This window comes from Sylvia atricapilla, chromosome 19, assembly GCF_009819655.1.
Source record: "Sylvia atricapilla isolate bSylAtr1 chromosome 19, bSylAtr1.pri, whole genome shotgun sequence".
NCBI classification, from domain to species: Eukaryota; Metazoa; Chordata; class Aves; order Passeriformes; family Sylviidae; genus Sylvia; species Sylvia atricapilla.
In genome coordinates this window covers 7,633,429-7,656,080 of record NC_089158.1, presented here as the reverse complement: position 1 = coordinate 7,656,080, position 22,652 = coordinate 7,633,429, and the positions used below count along the sequence as shown (strand labels likewise).

Genomic DNA, 22,652 nt, shown 5'->3' with positions numbered 1-22,652 from the left:
ATTTTCTGCTCAAATACACCTGGCCCTCGGCACACAGTGACTAAAGGTGCAGTATCTCCTCCAGGGCTGGGCAAACCCACTCGTGCTGCTCAGTGCAGCAGAGATTTTTATTCTTTTTTTTTTTTTTCGGCTGCTCCAATCTCCAAAAGCCAGCACAGGAGTTTCTGAGCTCGTCCCTCTGCTTTTGCCACTCTGCTTTTTGGTGTGATTTATTTCGCTGGCTGTCGGGTGGGGAATTGGCATCTCTCAGATCCACACTGTGCTCAAACACAAAATGCCACGGGGAGAGGAGTAACAGAGTCAGCCTGGTGTGAGAAAAAGAACCCATTTATCCAAGCAAGAATTGCAGCTGCTCCCCATGCTGGGAGGAGGGGGAACACCTCAGGGATACTGCACCTTTACAACAAAAGGCTTCGGTTCTGTTCTCATACCTTTGTCCAAACCCTTGAAACAGCTACACTGGAATAGTGTACAAGGTTGGATCCTCACATCCAGTTGTCTCTGGCCTGGCAGGATATGCAGCTTGTATGATTTCTAGGCAGCAGAAGCTCTGAAATTGCCTTATTTAGTTGTTTGTAAGAAAAAGTTGAGGTCCAGCCTATCAAATCAACCTTTAAAAGGACACTGTTGAGAATCCAGCCGTTTCCTTTCCGACCCACCCTCCTTCCACCGCCAGCACTGAGCCTCCAGAAGGATTAAAAACAACAACAATCTCATTTTCCCTGTTGATTTTGCCTCTGTCAGTTTGGCAAATGGTCACTTCCTGCTCTTGAAATGGAACTGAAATGAATGTGACTTTTTTTTTTTTTTTTTTTTTTTTTTTTTTTTTTTTTTTGTGGAAAAATAACAAACTCTCAGCTCACTATAAATAGTGTTTTATCTGCCACAGCAGCTCTGCCTGGGGACCCACAGCAGCTCCTGATCCCTCCTGTGCCACCAGCTGCCACCCAGCCAGGAGAGGGCTCACAAATGACACTTGTCATTAAAACACAGTCAGCATCTGCTTTTTGTCATTTAATTCTCCTGGAAATATCACCCAGATATTCCTCCAGTTTATATCCCACCCTCCAAGGCATGAAAGTAAACACCAAGTTATCCTGTGGGCAGGAACTCCTCTGTCTTTAAAAGGAGAAAATGTTCAAAATAAGCTTTATCCCACATCTGAGGACAGTGAATCTTTCAACAGTGTCCCTTTAGTGTATGTGGTCCTAAATAAAGAGCTTCTATGCATGACAAGGTCCCAGGGACAAGACCTTTCCAGAGGAATCAGACATTTGGGCACAGGGCAGTGTTCAGCTCATTTCCAGCAAGGACAAAACTGTCACTTTGTTCTCCTCTAAACACAGACAGCAGCCCATTGTCCAACAAAACTGGGGGCATTTTCTCTTTTATGTTCTTTTTCCTTTTTATTAGGAGCTAAATAATAAAGCCACACATTTGCTTCCCGAGCTTTTAATCTGCTTTTCAAGCACGACACAGCACCAAACATTAGCATCAGTCCCTCACCATTAACTGAGTCCTGGGCTGCCCCTTTTCCCAAAACAGTTCCCATTGTAGAGGAATAACCCTGACAAATGCACACAAACACCACAGACCAACATCCACAGTCCCTGGCTCCAGTTTCTGTGGTTTATTTCTGGTTTTGTTTCTAAGCAAAGGGGAAAAACTCGTGGTTCCTGTTGCAGTCTCAGCCCTGGCTGCACACTGGGATAGAGGGTGTCTGCATCTGTCTCAGCACACCCCAGAATGGTTTTTAGCTGCTCCAGGAGAGGAAAAGCAGCACAAGAGCCACCAACCCATCCATCCCAGCTGGATTTGTTTGCAGAGAGGAAATAGGGCACCCCACACTGGTTACTCCTGTAACTGGGTACCTCCATCCACACTACAGAAATTCAGTAAGAAATAAACTCCTCCAGCTCTGACCAGCACTGTCCCACATGGACAGAGTGGCTCCAGAGAGCTCAGCTTCCCTTGTTTGTTCACTGACAAATGAACCAAAAGCCACAATCCATCCCACACTGATCTTGGGAAGGATTTGGGAGGTCTCAAGTCCAAGCTCCTGCCCCCAGAACTGGGCTGACCCCAGTAACAGACTGAGCCCACAGGGCCTTGCCCCTTCCCAAGGATGGGAATCCTTCACTCTGTCTCACTCCAGGACAAGAGATTTTCTTGTGTCCCATCCCTGTTTCCTCCAGCACAACTCTGGCTGTCCCCTCCAGCTCCCTCTCTCCTGGTGGGACAACTCCAGTCCCCAGACTCCAGCCCATGACAGAGCAAACCCCACACCCCACTGTCAGTGGGGCTTTATCCCACCGTGCTGCTGCCAGCAGGAGCATCACTCCTGACCCCAGGGGCTGAGCTGGAGCTCCTCACCCCTCACTCCCACCCTGGAGATGCAGCTTAGTGATCAGTGTTACAGCAGCAACTGGGCTTGAGGAAATAAATTAAAACTTGGGGGATGCAATAAAGGCCTGGGAACAACCAGCCTGTGCTGACACATCCCATCCCACCCTCTGGAAGTGAGGTGAAAGTTGTTTTGTTGCCTTCTTCTCCTCCTCCCTCTTGTTTTATTCTCCAGAGACAGCCCAGCTGTCCCCAGTCTGCCTGCGCTGGGTTCTCAGCTCCTCACCAGCAAAGGATGGAGCCAGAAAGGACCTGAGCACCTCTCAGTCTTTTGGCTGGTGCAAAACTAGTCTGGATATCAATGTTTTGATCTGAAAAGTTTGTACTTTGTTCCAGAGAAAGAGAGGGGGGAGAAGAGGGGACACTGTAGAACAAAACCGAGGGAAGAACAGGTGGGAAAGGATGTCAGTGCTGGGTGTCATTCCTGATTCCCTAAATCACTCTTATCAACAGATAGGCTGCCAGGGACAGTGCAAGGAGCATTTTAGCAGCCAAAAAAGCTGCACTGGAGCCACAGTGTTGTGTGTCTGTCCTGTAAAAGCCAAGCTGCTCTGAGGTCTAAAGCTCCCTGTTTTCAGGAGGGAGGAAAGCACTGCCCCCATTTCACAGCTGCTGGGGCAGAGTTTTGGGGTACTGGGTGGCAGCTGAGGGGACACAGGAGTGTGATGGGGCCCAGGGGAGCCCCAAGGGGCAGGGCAGACCCTTCCTTGCCCCAGGGCAGGGTAAGGCGAGCTGAAGGCGCTGCCCTCTCTGCCAGAGGACGGATGAAATGCTTGCTTTGGCAGCTGAAGGCAGCTCTCCCAAGCCAAGCCACGAGGAGAGACGATAGATTCAAGCCCTTGGCAAGGTTTTCATGTTCTTATCATTAAGAAGTTTGTTGATCCATTTGGCTGCATGGCCATTTTCTTTAGCACGAGTGTCTTTAGCATAACGTAGTGGAAGTTGTGGGTAAATCCAGCTAACTCAGAGGGAGCATCTGCTCAGGGCTTTGCGCCTCCTCAAGCTCAGCATCTTCTCCCGTGTTTTACAGGTCCAGGAGGAGGCTGACAGGAGCCTGGGGTGCCGTGGGGATGCACAGTGGGGCCCAAATCCACAGCCTGGCTCTGGGACCTGGGTATTCCCAAGGCCCCAGTTTCAGCTCAAGCTGCCCAGGCAGTGCTTTGTGTGTGGCTGACAATGAAGGAGGGTGAACTGGGGGGCTAATTGGAGGGCTAATTGCTGCTGTGAGTACTGGCCCCATCTCAGCCCACTCTGGGAATGAGTCCTGGGTTGGGAATCAAGGCTGTTCCCCAGAGAGCCCTGGGCCATCTCAATATCTGACAGATACAGGTTGGGGATCAGCACTGACTCCAAGACTTCCTTCCACCCTTCCCCAGAGCAAAATCTGCTGCTAAAGCTACCTTAAGCCTTTCTTTACCTCCCCGCTTCCACTCCAACCAGCCAACTAAAGGAGTCCTGTGATGGTCCCAGCACCAATCCATGAGCTGCTACTGCAGAGCTCTGGATATTCCTGTCCAAGCTGTGGCTCCCTGAGCTGCTTCTGCAGCTGCTGAGGCAACAAATCCAGGCTGTTCCTGCAGGACCTACAGTGGAGCTCCCAGTGGCAGAGCCACACCTGGGAGCTGCTGGAAGCATATTCCTGCCAATCCAAGTGAGGAGGATCATGGGTGGCACTCAACAGGGTGGGTGAAAAGGGGCCAGGACCAACTTCTGCTGCATCAGAACTCGGAGGAAGGGGCTGGGGAATGAGAGCAGGACGTCAAGAGAAGGCAAAAGGAAGAGGCTTCTTCATGGCCACAGCTGTGACAAGAAGCTGTGACAGCAGAGAGCAAGGCCTCGGCTGATGAACATCACCATGGACTTCCCAACGTGCCCACCGAGGGGGACATGGAGTTTTCCTCTTGCTTAAACGCTCTCCTGACTTCCTGCTCCCAAACCTCTGGCATTTCCTTCCAAATTAACCCCCAACAGAACGTTTCCACCATCCCACCCTCACTTACCTCCTGCTTCCAAAGAGATGGAAACCATGCATTGAGCACAGGGCTATTACGGGTTGAGAACCAGCAATAAATGGAGTTCAGTGTAATTAAAGGCACGTCTCCTACCTGGCTTTGTGGGTCCTGTTCCCTGGAGGGCTGCTCATGGTGACGGTGGCGTTTGAGAAGGGTGTCTCTGCAGAGCTGTTGGTGCCTTTGCTCAGCTCCATGTAGGTGCCGTTGACCGAGTAGGTGACGAGGCCGTCACTGTCCTCGTAGTCCACGTAGAGGCTGTCCACGGGTGTCCCCAGGGAGTTGATCGGGTCCCCCTGGGCGAAGATGCTGTTCACGGTCACGTTGAGCAGCAGCTCCTTGGAGTCCGAGGCTTTGCCCAGCAGCTTGTCCGTGATGGCGTTCTCCAGAAGGAACTCCCTGGAGCTGAGCCCGGGCTCTCTGTCGTCATGGTCTGTCTGGTAAGTAGACCTGGTTACGTTTGAATCTAGATTGGAGCCAACAGGGGGGAAACCACAGTGACAACCACAAAGTGCACGGAGCCTGGCAGGGAAAAGCAGCCCGGAGCAGCGGGGACGGAGCCTGAGCAGCCACTGAGGGGAGAGAGGCAGGGGCTGGGGAGGGGGAATCTCATGGGTGTGCACCTTAAAGGGGGGACTTATCTCACTATGGTGTGGCCAGAGGGGAGCTCAGCACCCGCCAGCACTGCCCGAAGCAATAGCAGAGGTGAAAGGAAGGTGTCCTCCTGCCCCCACAGCCCATGCAGCCATGCTGGGAAAGGCACCCCAGGCACTTTGGGGGTGGGATGCCCAAGGGACTCAAATGGGGAGGAGCTGCTGGGGGCTTTGGAGGGGTGGGAAGTGACGGGAGATGTTGTGATGGGGGGTTTTGTGCACCCAGGGCTCCCTCCTGTCCTTGGCATGAGGCAAAGCACAGCAGGGCACCAGCAGGAACATCTCACCCAGTGTCCAACCCCCACACGCCCCCACCAGAAACCAGAATCTGAAGGGCAAAGAGGATTTGTGAGCGGAGATGTTTTAAAGAACTTTCCGAGGTTTCCAAAACACAAACCAGCAGAACCACCAGAGGTAGAAACAGAGCATTTCTCAACAAGAGCTCTGAGAAGCAGAACAGTGAGGCCCAAGTCTCCTCCTTACCTTGGGGTTGTTTGCCCTTCAGTTTTGGCTCACAGTCAATTGTTTCTGCTCTTTCATAGACCTCATTGGTTTCCTGACCTTTGCTCAAGTTTAAATCTTCCTCCGTGTCCTGCCTTCCAAACACCTGGTTCTCCAAGTCTATCCTTTCCCTGGAGATTTTCCCAAAATAGGTTGCATTGTGCTGGATAAAGCCCAATGGCACGTCTCCATCGAACTCCCGGCTCTCCTCGCTCTCCGACTCTGAGAAGGTGTAGTAGATGGGCTGCAGATTTTTTGAGTGTGGCTTCCTCAGGAGAGTGTATTCAAACGTGATGGATGGGTTCTTGCCATTTTGATTCCAGACCTAGCAAAGAAATCAAGTTGTTAGCTGGTGCAGGGAGTTCATGGCACGCAAAGCATGGGATTCATCTTAGACCTGACAGTTGGGGAGCACGTATTTTGCTGTTTCCAGCCTGTTTTCCTTCATAGCTGAAACTCAGCACCATTTTCCAAGGGTTATTTGGCAGCGTTGCCGTGGGGATTAACCCCAGCTCAGGAGCCACAGGTCACACGCTTCCTCCTCAGCCACTGAGTGACCACAGGCTTGGGGCAGCCACGTCACAAGAGCATCACTTGCAAAGCCACTTTCTGTGGCTTTCTGAGGAGCACACCCTCCCCTGCAGCTGCTACACCCCACTGGGGCTGGGGACTCCCAGCTGAGACAACCTCATAGTGATCTAATGCTTTTTAAGCACCCAAGCAACCATCCCTTCCCCTTCCAGAGGAGCCTGGGGCTGCATGGAAGATGTCAGGAGTTGGAGCCTGGCTGGCTGCCCAGAAGAAAATTAAGGGACTTTTCTCCAAATACCTGGTTTTACATGGTTTGCTTTCGAGAAAGAATCGGGGTTTAAGGTTTATGCACTTGTCTAAGCTCTCTGGCCCAGTTTCTTATTTTTGCTTTTCCTGCCAGGTAACTTGGATAGAAATGCCAAGGAGCAGAAGAGAAATCCCCTCACAGTGCCTGAGGCATCTTCTCCCCACAGAGAGGAGTTACCAAGCCCACACTCACCACCCACAGCCCTGCCTGAACCCAAGAGCACTGACACAAGTAAAATAGGGTTGGGTAAAGACCTGGGCAGAGTCACTGCTCCCTCTCCCCACCTCATGTGAAACCATGGCAGGACTCTGCTCCCAAGCTCATCCCTCCCTCAATTCAAGGTGGATTATCTCTTTCCAACCATGAAAACACGAGGAGTCAAAGCTCACCATTATGTTCAGCCCTTGATTTGTGGGTCCCTGGGCAACAATGTACTCGATGCCAGTCTCGTACACATCCATGGGCCGGCGGTACTTGAACACCGTGCCTGCAATGTTGAAGTTCTTTGGGCTGTCCACTTTATAGTTCCCATTGAAGAAATAGTACCCAGCTTCATCAGCCACAGCTTCAAAGGAGAGAGAACACAGTCACATGCGAGGGCAAAGCTCTGGATGCTGCCCCTGCTTTGTTCAGGGGGTAAAATCAGAGTGTCACAGCAATAACATGATGTTCTCCTACATGGCAATGCGTTGGTCACCTGTTTGCAACACACACCATGCAAAGGTGTGTTGCAGAGTTCTGGGTGTCCCTCCACATTGCAAACCCCTGGGTCTGTGGCTCACACTCACCCCTGGCTCCTGTCACCCCCTTGGCACCAGCCCAGCAGGAACACTGAACAGTCCCAGCTCTGCAGAGAGCACTGGCAGGTGGCCAAGGGCAGGAGCTGCCTCCCTGGGAGCTGATGTCCCCTGGGCCAGCAGTGGCCCAAGACAGGCCACCCCAAGCTAGCCCACATCAAGCCTTTTTCGTTCATAGAATCATCCTAGAATGGTTTGTATTGGAAGGGGCCTTGGAGCTCATCTCACTCCTGCCATGGGCATGACACCTTCCACTGGACCAAGCTGCTCAAAATCCCACCCAGCCTGGCCTTGGACACTCCCAGGGATGGGACAGCCACCTTCCAGAGGCTGTGAGCCTCTCAGACAGCAAATGTGCTTCTCTTTGGCAAGTCTGGATTTTCCCACACTGCTCCTGAGCAGCTCTGTCACCTCCCCCATGAGATGGCTGTGTGGTCACCAGCACTTCAGCAAGGCCACATGTGGGTCATGGTGCTGTTGTCCTCGCACATTCCCCAGGCAGGGGAGTGTTAAGGGGATCACAAGGGAGGTGAAGTCACTTTGGCCATCTGTGATCCAGCACCGGGGCATCTGTCACACCCCGCTGAAACCCCAATAACAAACATTCACCAACATTTCCTGCTCTAGAGCAGTCAAAGTGTTGACAAACACAGCCCAGGTGCTCGGAGCGCAGAGAGGAGCAACACCCTGGCTTGGAGAGCACGGTTTGGATTTACATTGCCTACGGATTTAACTCATGTCTGTAACAAACAGACTCGCTGATCCCTGTGAGTCCCTTCCAACTACTCAGGATATTCTGTGATTCTATGACAAAACCACATCCAGCTCTGCATTGGAAAAAGCATTAGGCAGCATAGGCATGCATCCTAGGGAAGCACCAAGAGGTTATACACACCCAGAACATCTGCAGACTTTTTCCGCTCCACTATCTGGATATCCCTGGCTCCGGCGGGAATGTGGGTCACCAGGGAATAGCCTACGGGAAACTACGGATTAATGAAAGGATCCTCGTAACCAGTGATCTGAGCAAAAACCCTCCTCAGGCAGGGCTGCGCTCCATCCAACACCCTGGCCTGGACCCACACTTTTAGTGAGCTGTGGGTTAAAAACCCCAACCCTTCGTGTTTCAGCCTGCAAACAGGAGCTTATTGGTGATCCAAAAGAAAAATGTGTGAGTTGTGTGTCCTGGTTTGTGGAGGAAAAACACATCCAAGGGGGGAAAGGAGGCAATTCTTACACGTACAAATATCATGTTTGTCTAAAATGCTGTAAGAAAATGCATCTGCAGGTGGTTTTATCAGCTAGATAAGCTGTTGTGTGGTTCAGTATTGATCCCTGCATTAGCCAGCGTTCCCAAAACCCCAGCAGGAGATGGGAGCTGGTTTTTCCTCTGAGTCCTCTTTGCTTAGCACCAGACAAGAAATGGGACAGGACAGGTCCTCCCACCAGCACTGAAGTTCCTGCAGTTTGCTCCATCTCAGAGAGCATTAATCACAATGCCTGAATTAGATTGTTATATTTAGGACATGTAGGTTCGGCTGCTTTACATCACACCGATTTTTGAAATCCTGGTCTTTCAAGACATTGTTGCTTCCTGTTATTACAGATAGTTTATTTCTAGTCTTACTGGGTCATGAGTGTCCTGTTTTTGGCTAAATGATTAAAAAAGACTAAAATAGATACCAGCCTCTTGCATAACCCTTTTGCACCACTCATCATCAGAGACCTCTGCTGTCTGACAAACACCACGCAAATCTCCTGGTTTGTTTGTTTGGTTGTTTTTTTTTAAAGAAGGTTTTCTCTGCCCAAATTCACAAGTGGCATTAACACTCCTAGAACATGTGGGAAGAACCGAAGCTGGGTAGTTGGAAAAATCTTAAAGTGATTTAGAGAAAAAAAAAAAAGAGTTCTTTTTAAACCCAGCCCTCTCAACTCAAGCCCTTTGGGTCCCCAAAGCCTTACCAAGATGAGAATTTCCTTTCCGGTAACTGCCGGTTACGTGGGTGCAGCTGCTCCCATCTCCTTGGCAAACTCCACATTTATCCAAGGTGTGGGTGGAAAAGAGAATGCCATCGCAGCCAATGGGCTAAAAAATGCACAGACAGAGCGCTGAGGGTCAGGCCAACGTCGCACCCACTGCGATTCTCTGCATGCTACTAACAGTATTTTTGCTATAATGTTTAACAACCTCACATTTTCCAGACACGCAAACCCCTCGGAAATCCGTGTATTTGCAGGATGTTCCATCCCTGGCCTGAACCATTAACTGTCTCTGACCATCCACGGTGGTGCAATGAAGGTCACAGGGCTTGCTAGAAATGTGAACATAGTCATCTAAGGGGAAAGGATATAAAGAGAGATTCAAAAACAGTAGAAACACCACAACTTCCATCCTACCCAAGCCAGCGAACCTCTGCCAAGCTAAACAACAGCAGCACGACTGCAGAGCAGTGAGAGTTCAGCAGTTGCCATCTCCTGTGTTTCAGGATAGACAGGAGATGGCACTTGGGCAGTGTGGCAGCCTTTGCACAGCCTGGCACGAGGAGGTGCCCCAGGGATGCCAGGGACACCCCCAGCACCAGCCCAGGGCAGGCACTGAGGCAGCAGCACTGCTTTGTGCAAGGGCATTACACAAAAACGTGCATGTCCACATGGCAACACATCATACCTGAGTTAAATTCACAGGTATATCGTTGGAAATACACATGTAAGACTATATTCAAAACCATAGCAACTCAGAGCATTTTATAATCTGTAATTTTTCCATAAATATTCACCCAGGATGGACTTAATTCACACTTTGCTTTCTGCAGACAACAACTGGCTGGCAGCACCCACCAGCAGAGTAATCCCACATTTTATAATATCCACAGCAAGCAGATGACAAACTCGTATTTTTGCATCAGAACCCCGATGCCAAGTGTTTGTCTCCACCAACTCCTGAGCAATCAGAGACCCACTGTCCTGCACACCAAAGCAAGGCAGCATCAGTGTCAAAATATTCTGCTGCAAATCCCCCAGGAATGCCTGCTTAAACACAGAACAATTCCTGCAAGGTCTCTGGGGAGTCAGCTCGGACAGTAAATGTGTTTAAGGAAATTGTCACCTTCAAGGGACAAAAGCCACCGAGGAGAAACAGCTCATGGACTAAACTCTATCTCTCTGGCCCAGCCAAGAGGGAGAGGCAGGGGTTTGGTACACAGGGAAATTGGTTTGATGAAGATAATTGGTTTGGGGATGTACAGAGAACCCTAAAACAAAGCTGCAGTAGATCCCATCTCTATTTTTAGTCACCCAAATGAGAATTTGAACAACCTGAGCTCAGAAGCCTCCTCAGGAGAAAGGTACTGGCTCAAAAGCTCATCCGTGGATTGTTTAATGCTTAATTTTGATGCGAGTTCAGTGCCTAAAAGTTCAATAAAATCTCAGTTTCTGAATCCCAAGTTGTTTCTGCAGTCCTTGCTCACCCCAGATGACTAAAGTGACGGGCTGCATCTCGGGTGACATTTGACAGAGCACACAGAGACCAAAAATCACTGAAAACAGCACAGCCAGCAGTGGCCCTGGCTTAAAGGACACTTGTCTGGGTGAGCCCGACTGTCCCTGCCAGCACAGCCCATCACCCCCTGCTCTCACATCCTCCTGCAGCCTCTGGACCCTGGGAGCCGAGACCAACACAGGCTACAGACACGAATTCATGTTGTTATTTAATTTTCAAGCTACCCTGTAGCTGCCAAACAAGCCTTTGAACTCGGCAGACAGCTGATTGTGCCTCCCGAAAAACCACTTTAAAACAGCAGAGGAGGAGCCTTCCTGCGGGCTGTAGCATCATAACTATCAAAATATTTGGCTGAGCATTATGAAACACACAAAGAATGTCTTGTTACCAGGATATAAAGGTTTCCATTGATACGTTCTGCCATTGTACACATGGGAGTTAAATGATGAACACTGCTCCTCTCGAAAGCTCCTTCCGTTCACAGGGCACTCCTAGAATGGGATACATTAACATCCTGAGGGAAACAAAGTGCGGGGAAAGGTTTCTGGCACATCACCACCAGCTGCAAGGAGTGTTTCCATCACCTTCCCCAGCCAGGGCCACATCCTCCTCCTCCTCCTTCCCCCACTGCAGGAACCCCCCGGGAATTGTTGCCAGAGCCACTCTCTGGTTTTTATGGATAAAATTCCCAAAGCCCAGACATTGGTGATGGGAATCAAAGAAGGGAACCCCCAGCTGCTTGGAGGGGGTGACAGATACAGGAGAAATGGTGTCCCCTCTCCAAGGCACCCAGAAATGCCATACATGGCTTTCCACACCGAGTGTTCCCAACAAGACAAAGGATATCCTTACCTGGACTTTGCAGAGCTGGTATCTTTTGGATGTTCCAGTGCAAGTTTTATTGGCCAGCCCACTCACTGACTTCCTTCTGGATAAAGAAATGGTGTGGTTAGACTGGGGGCAGAAATCATTTTCCCTTGTTTCAATATATTTCCTCTCTGCCTCTGTAAGGTCAGTGTCCACACAGCAGGGCCACACAGAGATCTGCCAGTCTCCCTGGAGCTGGTAGCAGAAGTCTCTGTGGGTTTGTCACCTGCACCATCAACTATCCCAGGAGGTATCATGGGATGAGGGCCTGGGGACAAGGTTTATGAAGTGGCTTTTGGCAACCACTGCACAGAGAGGGCAGAGCCAGGCGCCAGCAGATGGAATCAGTGGGTCCCCAACCAGCCCTGCACCCAGGGATCCCCACTGCTGTGCCCCAAAGCCTGGAGACCAGGCTCAGCCTGTGCCTGCTGCCCCTCTGCACTGACCCCTGATGGAGAAACTGCAGGGCCAGCACAGGAACCCCTCAGATGGTGCTGCTGGCAGGGATGTCCAAAGCTCAGGAATAACCTCCTGCTCAAGCAGGGTTTGCCAGACACATTCCCACCAGTGCCAGACACATTCCCACCAGTGCCAGACACATTCCCACCAGTGCTTTTCACCAGTGCTGACCCTTCTGGGTCAGCCAAACCTCCTCAGACCACGGGTGACCCCTGGCCAGCCCGTGGGTGCTGTACCTCTGCCTCAGGCAGTGCCTCTCCTGGGATTTGACACCTCCCCCACAGGTCCTGGTGCACGCTGTCCACTTGGTCCACTCTCCCCACCAGTAAGCAGTGACATCTGAGCCCTCCTCCAGGCTGTTGGACGTCTGTGTCAGGTCCTGCTCGGAGCACGGGGGAGGGAAGAGAAGCAGGAGTCACATCCAAACCCCAGAGCCAGTGTGGGGACACTGAGGGCACCCCTCCTCTCCCAGCCTGCCCCTCTCGACCCAGGCATTGCCTCCTCCAGCTGAGGTCAAGCCTGAGGTTTCCATCCCTGCATTCTTGCAATTGTGTTTTCATTACAAAATTGGAATGAAGTGGCAATATTTGGGATTCCTCAGGAAAGGAAACTCTCATTGTTTCGCTCAGTTGGCAAAACTGAGCTCCCAAACAACCCTAAACTCTCCGAGACTTTTGGTGCTCTCTGACTCTTGCTCCACAGAGAATTCAGGGAGCTGCAGAGCCCAGCTGCAGCTGAAAGCTCCAACAAACCCTTCCAAAACCCCTCTGCAGCAGGAGGGGTGGTCAGTGGGTGCCAGCAGGGTGGAGGAGCCTGTGTGTCCTCTTTGCAAGCACAGGCTGGTCACTTCAGGAGGGTCCCTGACACCCCCAGCTCCCACCCACTGCTGTGACCATGCATCAGAGGGCAAAGGAACTGCAAAAATTCCATGGAAAAGTAAATGAAAGCTCCAGCCACTGCAGGCAACAAGGAGTGATGTTCATCCAAGAGCAGGGCATGGCCCTTCAGAGTCCTTGGAATGCTCTGTGGGCTCTCTTAGCCATGGAAGGTACAACTTAGGTTAAGCCCAGACTAAAGAGTGAAGGCAAGTCAGAAGTCCTCACGATTTTTGGAGGCCTGGTGCAGGCACAGAGCAGCTCGGCAAGCCCAGGGGGTTCCCATCCCAGACACCAGAGCATTTTAAAGCCCAGAGATCCCCCCAAAACGTGATACCCTTACCTGAGCAATGACAAACACAAGGTTGCCCACAAGAAGAAGGGCCAGGGTCCCTTTCAGCTGCAAGTGAGCACTGCTGGAGATGCTGCTCCACCTCCACTTGGATATCTTCATCCTAGAAAGCAACCAAACACTGCACTGAGCACAACTCCCACCCAGGCCCACGACCAGCAGCAGCTTTGTCTGGGTTCCACAGCTCTGCTCCTGCATCCCCCCTCAGCTCAGTGACATCGACCACCAGCCACCACAGGCACTCGAGCCTGAAGTTTTACTTGATTAATAGAAGCATTAACGTGGTGCAGGTTCACTTCCCAGCTCGGTTTTTATCTGTCAAACCACAACTTTGCACTGGTTTCCAGTGGCTGCACCTGACACTGCTCCAAGGCTGCCTTGGAACAGAGCCTGGCTCACACCGAAGCGAGCTCTGCACAGCGAGTAGCCAGAAGTGCTCCTGGATCTATAAAAGCAGGGCATTTAAATATCCCCATTTACAGGACTGCTCCTGGAAGAACGAGATGAAAGGCTTCAAAAACAAAAAAACGCAATTAACAGCTATTATTCCTCCTTTTTTTTTTTTTTCTTTTTCTTTTTTTTTTTTTTTTTTTAATTTATTCCACTTCAGTTCCCCTCTTGGTTCCCAGGGAAGACGCCTGTTTTTACAGAAAAGACACGACCCACAATTAAAGAGCAGAAATGAAGTATCCCAAGTGTCAGCCTTTCATCTCTTTCTCCATCTGCCTCATGAAAGAGAATAACCCAGAATGGCATTTTCTTAAATAAAACCCAGCTCAAAACCACAATACGTTTTATTGTGAACCTCCCTGCAAGAGCCAGAAAGGAGCAGGTTTCAGGAAATCATGCTTCCAGGCAATCAAAGCAGCTCATGTCTGTCAGGAAAGAAAGAAAGAAAGAAAGAAAAAAAAATATCCTCCCCTAAGCTAATTTCCCTTGAAAAGCAGCTAGGCAGTATCTTTGGGAAGCAGGGGGGTGGGAGAGGTGCTGCTCCTGGGGAGAGAGGGCAGGACTGCAGACCTGCAATATAAAGAGCTTCTTTCCTACTCATTTTTGTTGGGTTTTCTGTTGGGTTTTTTTTTCCCTCCCTGCAAAGGGTTTTGCAGCGGTTTTGAAATCGCTGAATTGCCGGCGATACCAGCCCCGCTTTGCTGTCTGGCTTAGAAAAATTACCCGAGGGCTTCCAGGTCCCTAAATCCGCTCTGCAATCGCCCTGGGGGAGAGGTGCAGCATGCTGAAGAGACTTTCCAAGAGGCAGATCCATTGATTAATGGGAGCCCGGAGCGCTTGGCCGGGGATCCCGCGGACAGGTGGCTGAGCCTTGCCTTACACTTGGTTCTCATTAAGGCTCCCAGACACTCCTGACTCGAAGCCAATACCGGAGCGCGCTCCGAGTTTATCCTACAGGCGCTCGGGGCTGCCCGCTTAAATGAAGGGAAAATGAAGAAAGGGAGGAGGGATGTGGCCGAGCAGCATCGCGGAGCCGGTACCGGGGCCAGCCCCGCACGGGCGGCGGGAGGGCGATGTGGGGCGGGATGTGGGGCGGGATGCGGGACGGGGATGCCGGGATGAGATGCGGGCAGGGATGTGGGGCAGGGATGCCGGGATGAAATGCCGGGCGGGGATGCGGGGATGAGATGCCGGGCTGGGATGCGGGGATGAGATGCCGGGCGGGGATGCCGGGATGAGATGCCGGGCTGGGATGCGGGGATGAGATGCCGGGATGAGATGCGGGACGGGGATGCGGGGCTCCATCTCCACAGAGCGGGCAGCGGGGAAGGGTCCGGCGGGGCGCCACTCCTGCGGGGCCGGGATGGGACGGACAGGACAGGACGGGACAGGACGGGACGGGCCGTACCTGGCGGCGGCGGGGCCGGGCAGGACGATGCTCCGGGGCCGGACGGGAGCAGGCGGCGGCGGCGAGGAGCGGAGCGGAGCAGCGGCGGCCCCAGACGCTCCCTCCCTCCTTCTCCCTCTCCCGACTTCAAAGGGCAGCCAAAAGCGCCGGGGCTTCCAGCGAGGAGGAGCCGCCGCAGTGGCTCCCCCCAGCCCGCGCCGGCCGCTCTTATAGCGGCGACGGGGGGGGAGGCAGGGGGGAGAGCGGGCGGAATTCACACCTCTCGGCCCGGGATGCCCCCACCCCGGTTAACCCCTCGCCTCCCCCGGCGCCGGCCCGCGGCCGCCAGCCGGTTTCCTGAGGCGAGACCGGGGGGGCACAGGCGGGGGGAGCCCGCACCGCACGCATGCGTTCCCGCTGGTCCACGCCGGGAACCCCCCGGGAACCCCCGGGACGATGCTGCGCTCCCCCTCTCCTCCGGAGGATGCTCCTCTTTCCCCCCCGGGAGGATGCTCCGCATTCCCCCCGTCCCCGGGCACTCCCGGGAGGATGCTGCATTTCCCTACGCCCGGCACTCCCCGGGAGGATGCTGCATTTCCCTCCCCGGGCAGGTACCTGCTGCCTCTACCCCTCCGCCCACCCCATCATCACCAAAAAACTCCCGGTACTTCCAAGGGCGTTGTGCAGCCACATCCTGCCCCTGGGATGGCCGGGGGAATATAGATACGGTCTGCCAGGCTTTTAATTTCACTTGATGTTGGAAAATGAACCAAATCCTCAAGGTCCTGTGCTTTCGACGCCGTTTGGTAAAGCTCAGTGCCAGTCTAGCTGCTTGAAACAGTTTCTTGCCATGCAGAAAATGGGGTCAGAAAATTGGTTTGGGGCACGTCAAGAGCCATTTTGGATAGGGACAAACGCCCTGGCTCAGCGACATCCATGCACAGGTTGTGTCTGATCCGTGTTTGTGTGTCTGGGAGAAAAGCCTGTGGGGGAAGAAGGCCACAGCTACAGCGTGTGCAGCCTGTATTTGATGTATGACCCAGCTGTCTGTGCTCTGAGGTCTGTACGTGCCAAATGTGGGGACATCCATTCCTGTGCATTCCTCAGCACATCCCAGGAGCTCTGAGCTGCCCACCTGAACAATTCCTACATCCCACCAGACATGTTCCAGCTCCACCTTTCCTCCTTCTCTCCTTGCACAGGGCAGTGCTCCCAGCAGGGCTCTGCACTCAAGGCCATCGCTGCAGGTTTTCCCGCTGGCTGCTCCTGGGCTTTGATGCCAACATTCAGCCCTGTCACCATTTGCCAGGGGCCAGGAGCACCCATCTGCAGGGATTGTCCCCTCACAGTGGGGCAGAGTTTCCTGCACAGCTCCCAGTACCCTGCAGAAACCACGGTGGTGTTAATTTGGACCCAGTCCTCCCTGGGATGTCTGTGTGACAGAGAATCCGTCCCAAAAAATTTACATGGGAAATGAAGTCTCCTTTTCTGTTTGGCTAAATGTCTGCCAGCCTGTTCTAATTTACCCAGCCAGGTTGATTTGCAACTTTCAATTTTCCATCGGTTGGCTGTGACCAGGACACTGGGAAAATTTAGCACTTGAGTTCACCCAACTCCTGCATTTCAAAATATCCCAGCCCGAGACATGCAGGAGAAAACCCTTTCCGTTTTGGAACAACCAGGAGGGAAAAGTCTGAACACGAGAGGTTTTAAAAGCATCGAATTATTTCACATTGAAAACTCCAGAGCAGCCTGGGTCCCTGCGAGCCCTGGCATCCCCCAGCCCTGGGGTGGGAGCACCCCAGGAGATCCCACCCCTGGGTGACCTCGCACCCCATCCTGCTGCAGGGATGCCCTGGGCTGGAGGAGGAATGCCAGAGGGTGGGAATGCTGATCCCAAGGCAAGGGCTGGGGGAAAGCCGGCAGCAGGCGAGACACATTCAGTCTGCGCTTCACCAAAAGTTCATCAAAGCCAAAGGATTTTTTTTTTTAATATACTTTTTTTTTTTTTTATATGAAACAGTTGAGATGACTCAGCGGTTTCTGACGCAATCCCCGTTTCATCGGAAAATTCCTAACCAGCTCCTAGTGGCAACCGATCGCTGCCATAAATCACCGTGTTATCCCTGGCCGCGGCAGCGCGCCTTACGCAGCCCCGGCCCGGCCCCGTGAAATCAGCAGGAGCGATGCCATCGCCTCGACGGGAGCACAACCAGCCCCCAGAGCAAACTGCGGAGCAGAGCAGGTCCAAAACACGAGTTTCGCATCGGCCAAACCCCGCGGCTCCAAGTCCTGCCACCCCAAAATGCTCGGGGACAGCGCTGTCCCCAAAGCCCCGGGGCCGTGGGTGCCGCTGCCCGCAGGTACAGCATTAATCACCGCCGGCCAGGCTCAGACAACAGCGGGTTTTATCTCCCAGTTTTTGGCAGGAGCGTTAGAAATGATTTGCAGATGTTATTTACTGCTTTTGGGCTCGCAGTAAATTGAGACAAGATGCACCTGCATGGACAGCGAGAGGCTTTCCCACCCGGGACGCTCGCTCAGGGCTCGTGTTGGACTTTCCCAGGGAAATTTAGGATTTGCATGAGAGCCCCTTCTCCAGCTCTGCTCCGTGCACTCGGGCCAGGCAGCCCGGCTATCATCCCTGCGCTGAGCATTCACCTCCCGACACTGCCCCAGGACACGGCGGAGGCTTGTCCCGACAGCCACCCCCGGGGACACAGAGCAGCCCTGCCCAGGTTTTCCATCCCAAACCGGTGCCGTGCAGAACTCAGAGTGCAAAAAAAGAAAAAAAAAAATTAAAAAATCCAGCCACAGACACTCCAAAATAACCTTCTGCAGTCAGGGAAGCGTTGCCGGCGACTGGCTGCTGGTTTGGCCAGAGAAGTGCCTGGGGAGGAAAGGAGTTTCTTTGGCTGAGAGGAGTTCAACAAAACGCTGGGCTGGGCACTGGTGGCGCTGGCAGGAGCCAGGGATGCTCAGCTGAGCAGAGGAACTCGGGGTTCTGCAGGATCAGGACTGAGGGAGGGCTGGGGTAGTGTCTCTGTGGCAGAGGGAGCTCTGTCCTCGGCCTGGAGCAGGGAGTGACAGCCAGCTCTGATCCAGCAGGACACACTGACCTCCTCCCTGTGCTTCCCACGGCAGGACAGTCTCCCATCCTGACCCAAACTCCAGCTCTTGGAGCTGCTGGAGCTGACAGCCATCCCTGCTGAGCCCCAAGCACATCCCTGGAACAAGCCCTCCACGAGCTCTGTACCACAGGACCTGCTCTTGGTGAGCCAGAGCCATGGACGTGGAGTTCCAGCAGCACTTTCCCAGCCAAATCAGCCCTTTCCTGGCTGGCCCTTGCACTGGCACAGCAGATGGGATGGCTCTGCTGCAGCCAGGCCCCCCAAAATTCCTGCCCAGCCCCAAGAGTGAGTGTGGTCAGGAGTCTGTTGGCCCAGGACCCCCCCAAGCAGCTCTGTCTTCCCTCAGGGATGAGACAACAGGGATGAGATTGGTTTTCTTCCTTTTAAATCCTGACTGCAGAAGTGATGCATTTGTTTGACACTTCTGCAGTTATTTGCAGGCCAGACTGGTGTGGCACGGGCAGATTAAAGCTGCCCACGGAGTGTGTGAGGTCCCTGCACGACCAGAACTTTGCCAAGGGGATCAAAGCCCCCCGAAAAACCCCTGGCAGCCAAGAGCTGCAGCTGTGGCCCACCACTGGGTAACTCAAACAAGCCAGAGGAGACCAAAAGGAGTGTTCTTTAGAGGCAGAAGAGTTCTTTGGAGCTGGTGCCTTGCAGAGTGACCTGCGGCACAGCGTTGGGCAAGGCAGCTCATCCCTGCGTGTCCCCACGCACTGGGGACGGAGCTGATTTATGTCATGTTGGCGTGAGGCTTTCATCCGGGGAGATTTTTGCAAAATGTTGAGTCAAACTGAACCAGCCAAAGCCACCGAGCTGCTGTGCCCATCAGATTCCTGTGAAAAATGTCTCTGGGCAGTCTGAAAGCCACAAGTGACAGCAGTGGCCCCAGGTATGGTCACGGCTCTGGAGTTCCAATGGTTTCAAGAGCCTCTTTTTTCTGGGCAGATTTCAATGTTACCTGTCCCCAAAGGTTGCACATTCCTGCCAGAACCTAGAGGAGCTTCCAGGCGAGTCAGGCTTGGTTCGAAATTTTAGCTATTCGAAGATTGAAGGGGGAAAAGAAAAGTACAAAGGCTTTTCTTTGAATGGAATGAGTCTGACATGGAAGTTGAGCAGTATTGTGCTGAGGGCCATCAGCTATGCAGCCCTGCCAACCACAGGCATTCAAAATCCGTGAGTCAGACTCCCCAAAAACCCTAAGACTGGTTTCATTCTCTTTTTGGATTTTGAGCCTTGAAGCATCACAGCTTCAAGTGTTTCTCTGCAGAAAATTACTTTTCTTTTTTTTGACCAACGGGGTGAGGGCTGAGACCCTCAACGTTGTTACTGGGCTCCAGGAGTTATGACCGTAAAAAAAACCCCCATTAAACACCATGAAATGAGCAATAAACCGCTGCACTGCCTCCATGAATTTGGCAGTGGGGGGCCACCCCAGGACACCCCAAACTGGAGTGACAAAAAATCAGATGTCTTTATCATTAATGGTGACATGCTTGTCATGTCAGGGCTGAGAGGAAAGGGAAGAGTGAAAAAACCCTAAGGAAAACAGCAGCAGGAATACCTGTGAGCAATACGCATAATAGGTTTATTCAACAGGGAGACAGGAAGGGGGATTTTTTATTTTTTTTTATTTTTATTTTTAAGGGTAAGTATTCAGCAAAAGCTGCCTCAAATGGGGCCAGGCCTTAGGGAGAATGGGTATTTTAAGTGGCAATGTATTCCACTCATAAAATGAGAAGGATGCAGGTGCTTTGGCAGGGCTGGCCCCGGGTGATCAGAGCGGGGGCTGCAGCAGCGGCCGAGCGAGGGCTCCTGCACAGCTGCTGGCTCTGCCTTTATGGGGCTCCTTTCCCCGCTGCCAGGGCCTGTGTCTGGCCTCCAGCTGCCCAGAAAGCCTTCCCCACATCAGGATCTCACCTCCAGCCCTGATCAGAGGCAGCAGTGGCTGGGGAGAAGTGTTTGATCCAGGTGCTGCTGCCGTCCCTTTCTCCAGCTAGGCAGGAGTGCCCGTGGGCTGCTCCACTCCTGCACCAGGCGCTGCCACACCGGGATTCCTGGTTGAAAAAAGGCAGGAAATCCTCACAAAGTGGATGGTGCCACGCTGGTCAGATTGCTCAGGGCTCCTCAGGGCTCTGCCACATCAACCTGCTGAGACCAGGCCACCATCCAGCTGGTCACCGTCAGAGCGCACAAGCTGAAGGGTTGTGGGGATAAAAAATTAAACTCTGAAGTAATGGAGTGGTAAAAAACACTGTGTAGCATCACAATCCTTCAAACTGCAACCCCAGGTAGAACTGCAGCTTCACTCTTTGTTTTTTGGGTCATTATCACCAGTATTTCCAGCCTGGCAGTGACTGGTGACACTCACCAGGGCAGGTTTCAATTCTGACCCAGTCTACACCACAGGCAGACGAAAGATCATCCCATACTTCTCCCAAGGAGAAAATACTCTCAATACTCTCAGCTGGCACAGCCCCCTCATCCCCTGTTCCAACATACACCGCTTTCAAACCATCACCCTCACATTAAAAATAAAACAAAACTCCCTGTGTCTCTTTCCTTCGGTGCAGCGTCTGAGTTGAAAGGGTAGAAGTGCTTGCAGAAAGCCATGGTTAATGTTACCCTGGAAGGATCCAGGACAGCATACCAGAACCTGGGTTTGGCATCTGGGAGCCACTTTTCAGCCATATATATCACCGTTCCTGCGTGCACGCCGATCCACACGAAATTAGCCCTGTGGAATGCGGATTGAAAAATTCCCTTTCCAGCAGCACTTAAACGCAGGAGCTAAAATTTGCTCTTTCTCCATTTCCTACCTGTTTAGGAAAGAAGGAACAAAGTCCTGGCCCTTTGTTTTTTTGGGTTCCTTCCCGGGAAGGTTTGCCCAACCCACGTCTGCACCGCGGTGTTCGCAGCCTGAACAAAGACCTTTTAAGCAGCAGCAGACCCTGCCAGGAGCTCACCACCTGCCTGCCCCTCTCCTCCCCATTTATTTTGGGGGCTCTTTTTCAATAATAGCTGAAACACGTGTGCAACAACCCAGTGGGAGGGTTGGGGTTTTTTTTCCCCCCCCATGCCTACAGTGCTGGCTGCAACCCAACCTCCAGCCCAGGGTGTGCAGCTGGGAGAGGGAAAAAAAAATTAAAAAAAAAAAAAAAAGAAAAAATAGAATAAAACCCCAGCAACCTGTGGAATGTTTTCTTGCTCCTGAGAGCTCCAACACTTCCCTGCTTGGGGAGCTCCTGCCACGGCTGGCACTTGCTGCATCCAGCAGCCAACGGGGTTTCCTTTCCTGTGGGCGCCAGCTGGATTTGGGGCAAAGGCTGGGGGTGAGGGGGATGTATTCAACAACTGCCCGAGGGTATTTTTCACCTGATGCCGTTTGCTTTGTGCACAGCCACCACCCTCACACGTCCTTGTGTCCTCACAGGTGGTGTGGGGGCTGCTTTGCACCCAGACACGGAGGTTTGCCCTCAGCAGCGGGTTTTGAGCTGTGCTTTCAGCTCTCTGACATCCCTCTCACGGCCACAAAAGCAGCAGATTTGCAAAAGCTGGCAGATTTGACCGATTTGCAAAAGCAGGGCAGATGATGTTTTCATAGCCAGGAATCCAGAGTGGTTTGTGCAACCTCTTAACCCCAAATCAGCTCAAAACCCCGCTGAGGACAAGCCCTGCTGTGCCCCACGGCACCGTCCTCGGTCCAAACAGATCATGAGCACAGAATAATGGATTCATCCGAGAATATGGCCAAAAAAAAGGGAGCGGGGTACTTTGGGGATGTGCTGGAGCTCTGCTTTCAGCTCAGGGCTGGACACCTGGGGAGCATCAGGGTATTTATGTGCTGGCTTGGAGGGATTCATTTTCACAGTAAATAGGGACTTGAGAGTTTTTCAATATTTATTGGTCAAGATTGAGTTTTGCAGAGTTTTGTGGTAAGTTTATAGCCTGCCCAGGCAGGAGGGCGGCTGGAGAAGTGGTGTGGGCAGCATCCCGCGGAGGGAACCAGCCAGGGAATGTAGATGGTTCCTGCAGTATCAGCTAAAAGCGGGAGCCCTACCCAGCTCATCTGAGCCGTGTCCTGGGGAAGGCTCCGGGCACAGAGTCAGTGTTTAATGCTCTGTGCCATTCCCTGCACACACACACACACACACTCCCTCTCCAGAGCCCTTCCCAACCTACTGGAGTGGTTTAAAGAGGATTTTTTAATATATATTTTTATCCCTGCACGCCTGTCTTTCCTCCAAACCCCCTCCCGGGTGGGGGGACAGACAAGCCAGTGCTATCAGCCCCAGAAATGGTGGCTCCTATCAGAGCTCCCACCCTCCCTCCTCCCCAAAGCCGCAGCCACAAAGGCGCTTGCTCAAGCGCAGCATTCCTGCTCCCCGTGTCCCGGGAGCAGCTGTGCCGAAAGGATGCCGAGAATCCCTG

General features: G+C 52.6%; 1 protein-coding gene across 1 annotated transcript in view; it reads right to left on the bottom strand.

The window, feature by feature from the left end:
- ADAMTSL2 (ADAMTS like 2) overlaps positions 1-15,498 on the bottom strand; it is a 29,636-nt gene extending 14,138 nt beyond the window's left edge. Inside the window, 14 exon segments of the mRNA XM_066332854.1 lie at positions 4,509-4,878; positions 5,549-5,891; positions 6,794-6,969; positions 8,097-8,177; positions 9,164-9,287; positions 9,390-9,535; positions 11,089-11,191; positions 11,553-11,628; positions 12,263-12,405; positions 13,245-13,356; positions 15,112-15,163; positions 15,166-15,232; positions 15,234-15,338; positions 15,340-15,498. Of these exon segments, the coding sequence (XP_066188951.1) occupies positions 4,509-4,878; positions 5,549-5,891; positions 6,794-6,969; positions 8,097-8,177; positions 9,164-9,287; positions 9,390-9,535; positions 11,089-11,191; positions 11,553-11,628; positions 12,263-12,405; positions 13,245-13,356; positions 15,112-15,163; positions 15,166-15,232; positions 15,234-15,338; positions 15,340-15,498 (2,057 nt within the window).
- Between the last annotated feature and the right edge of the window lie 7,154 nt (positions 15,499-22,652).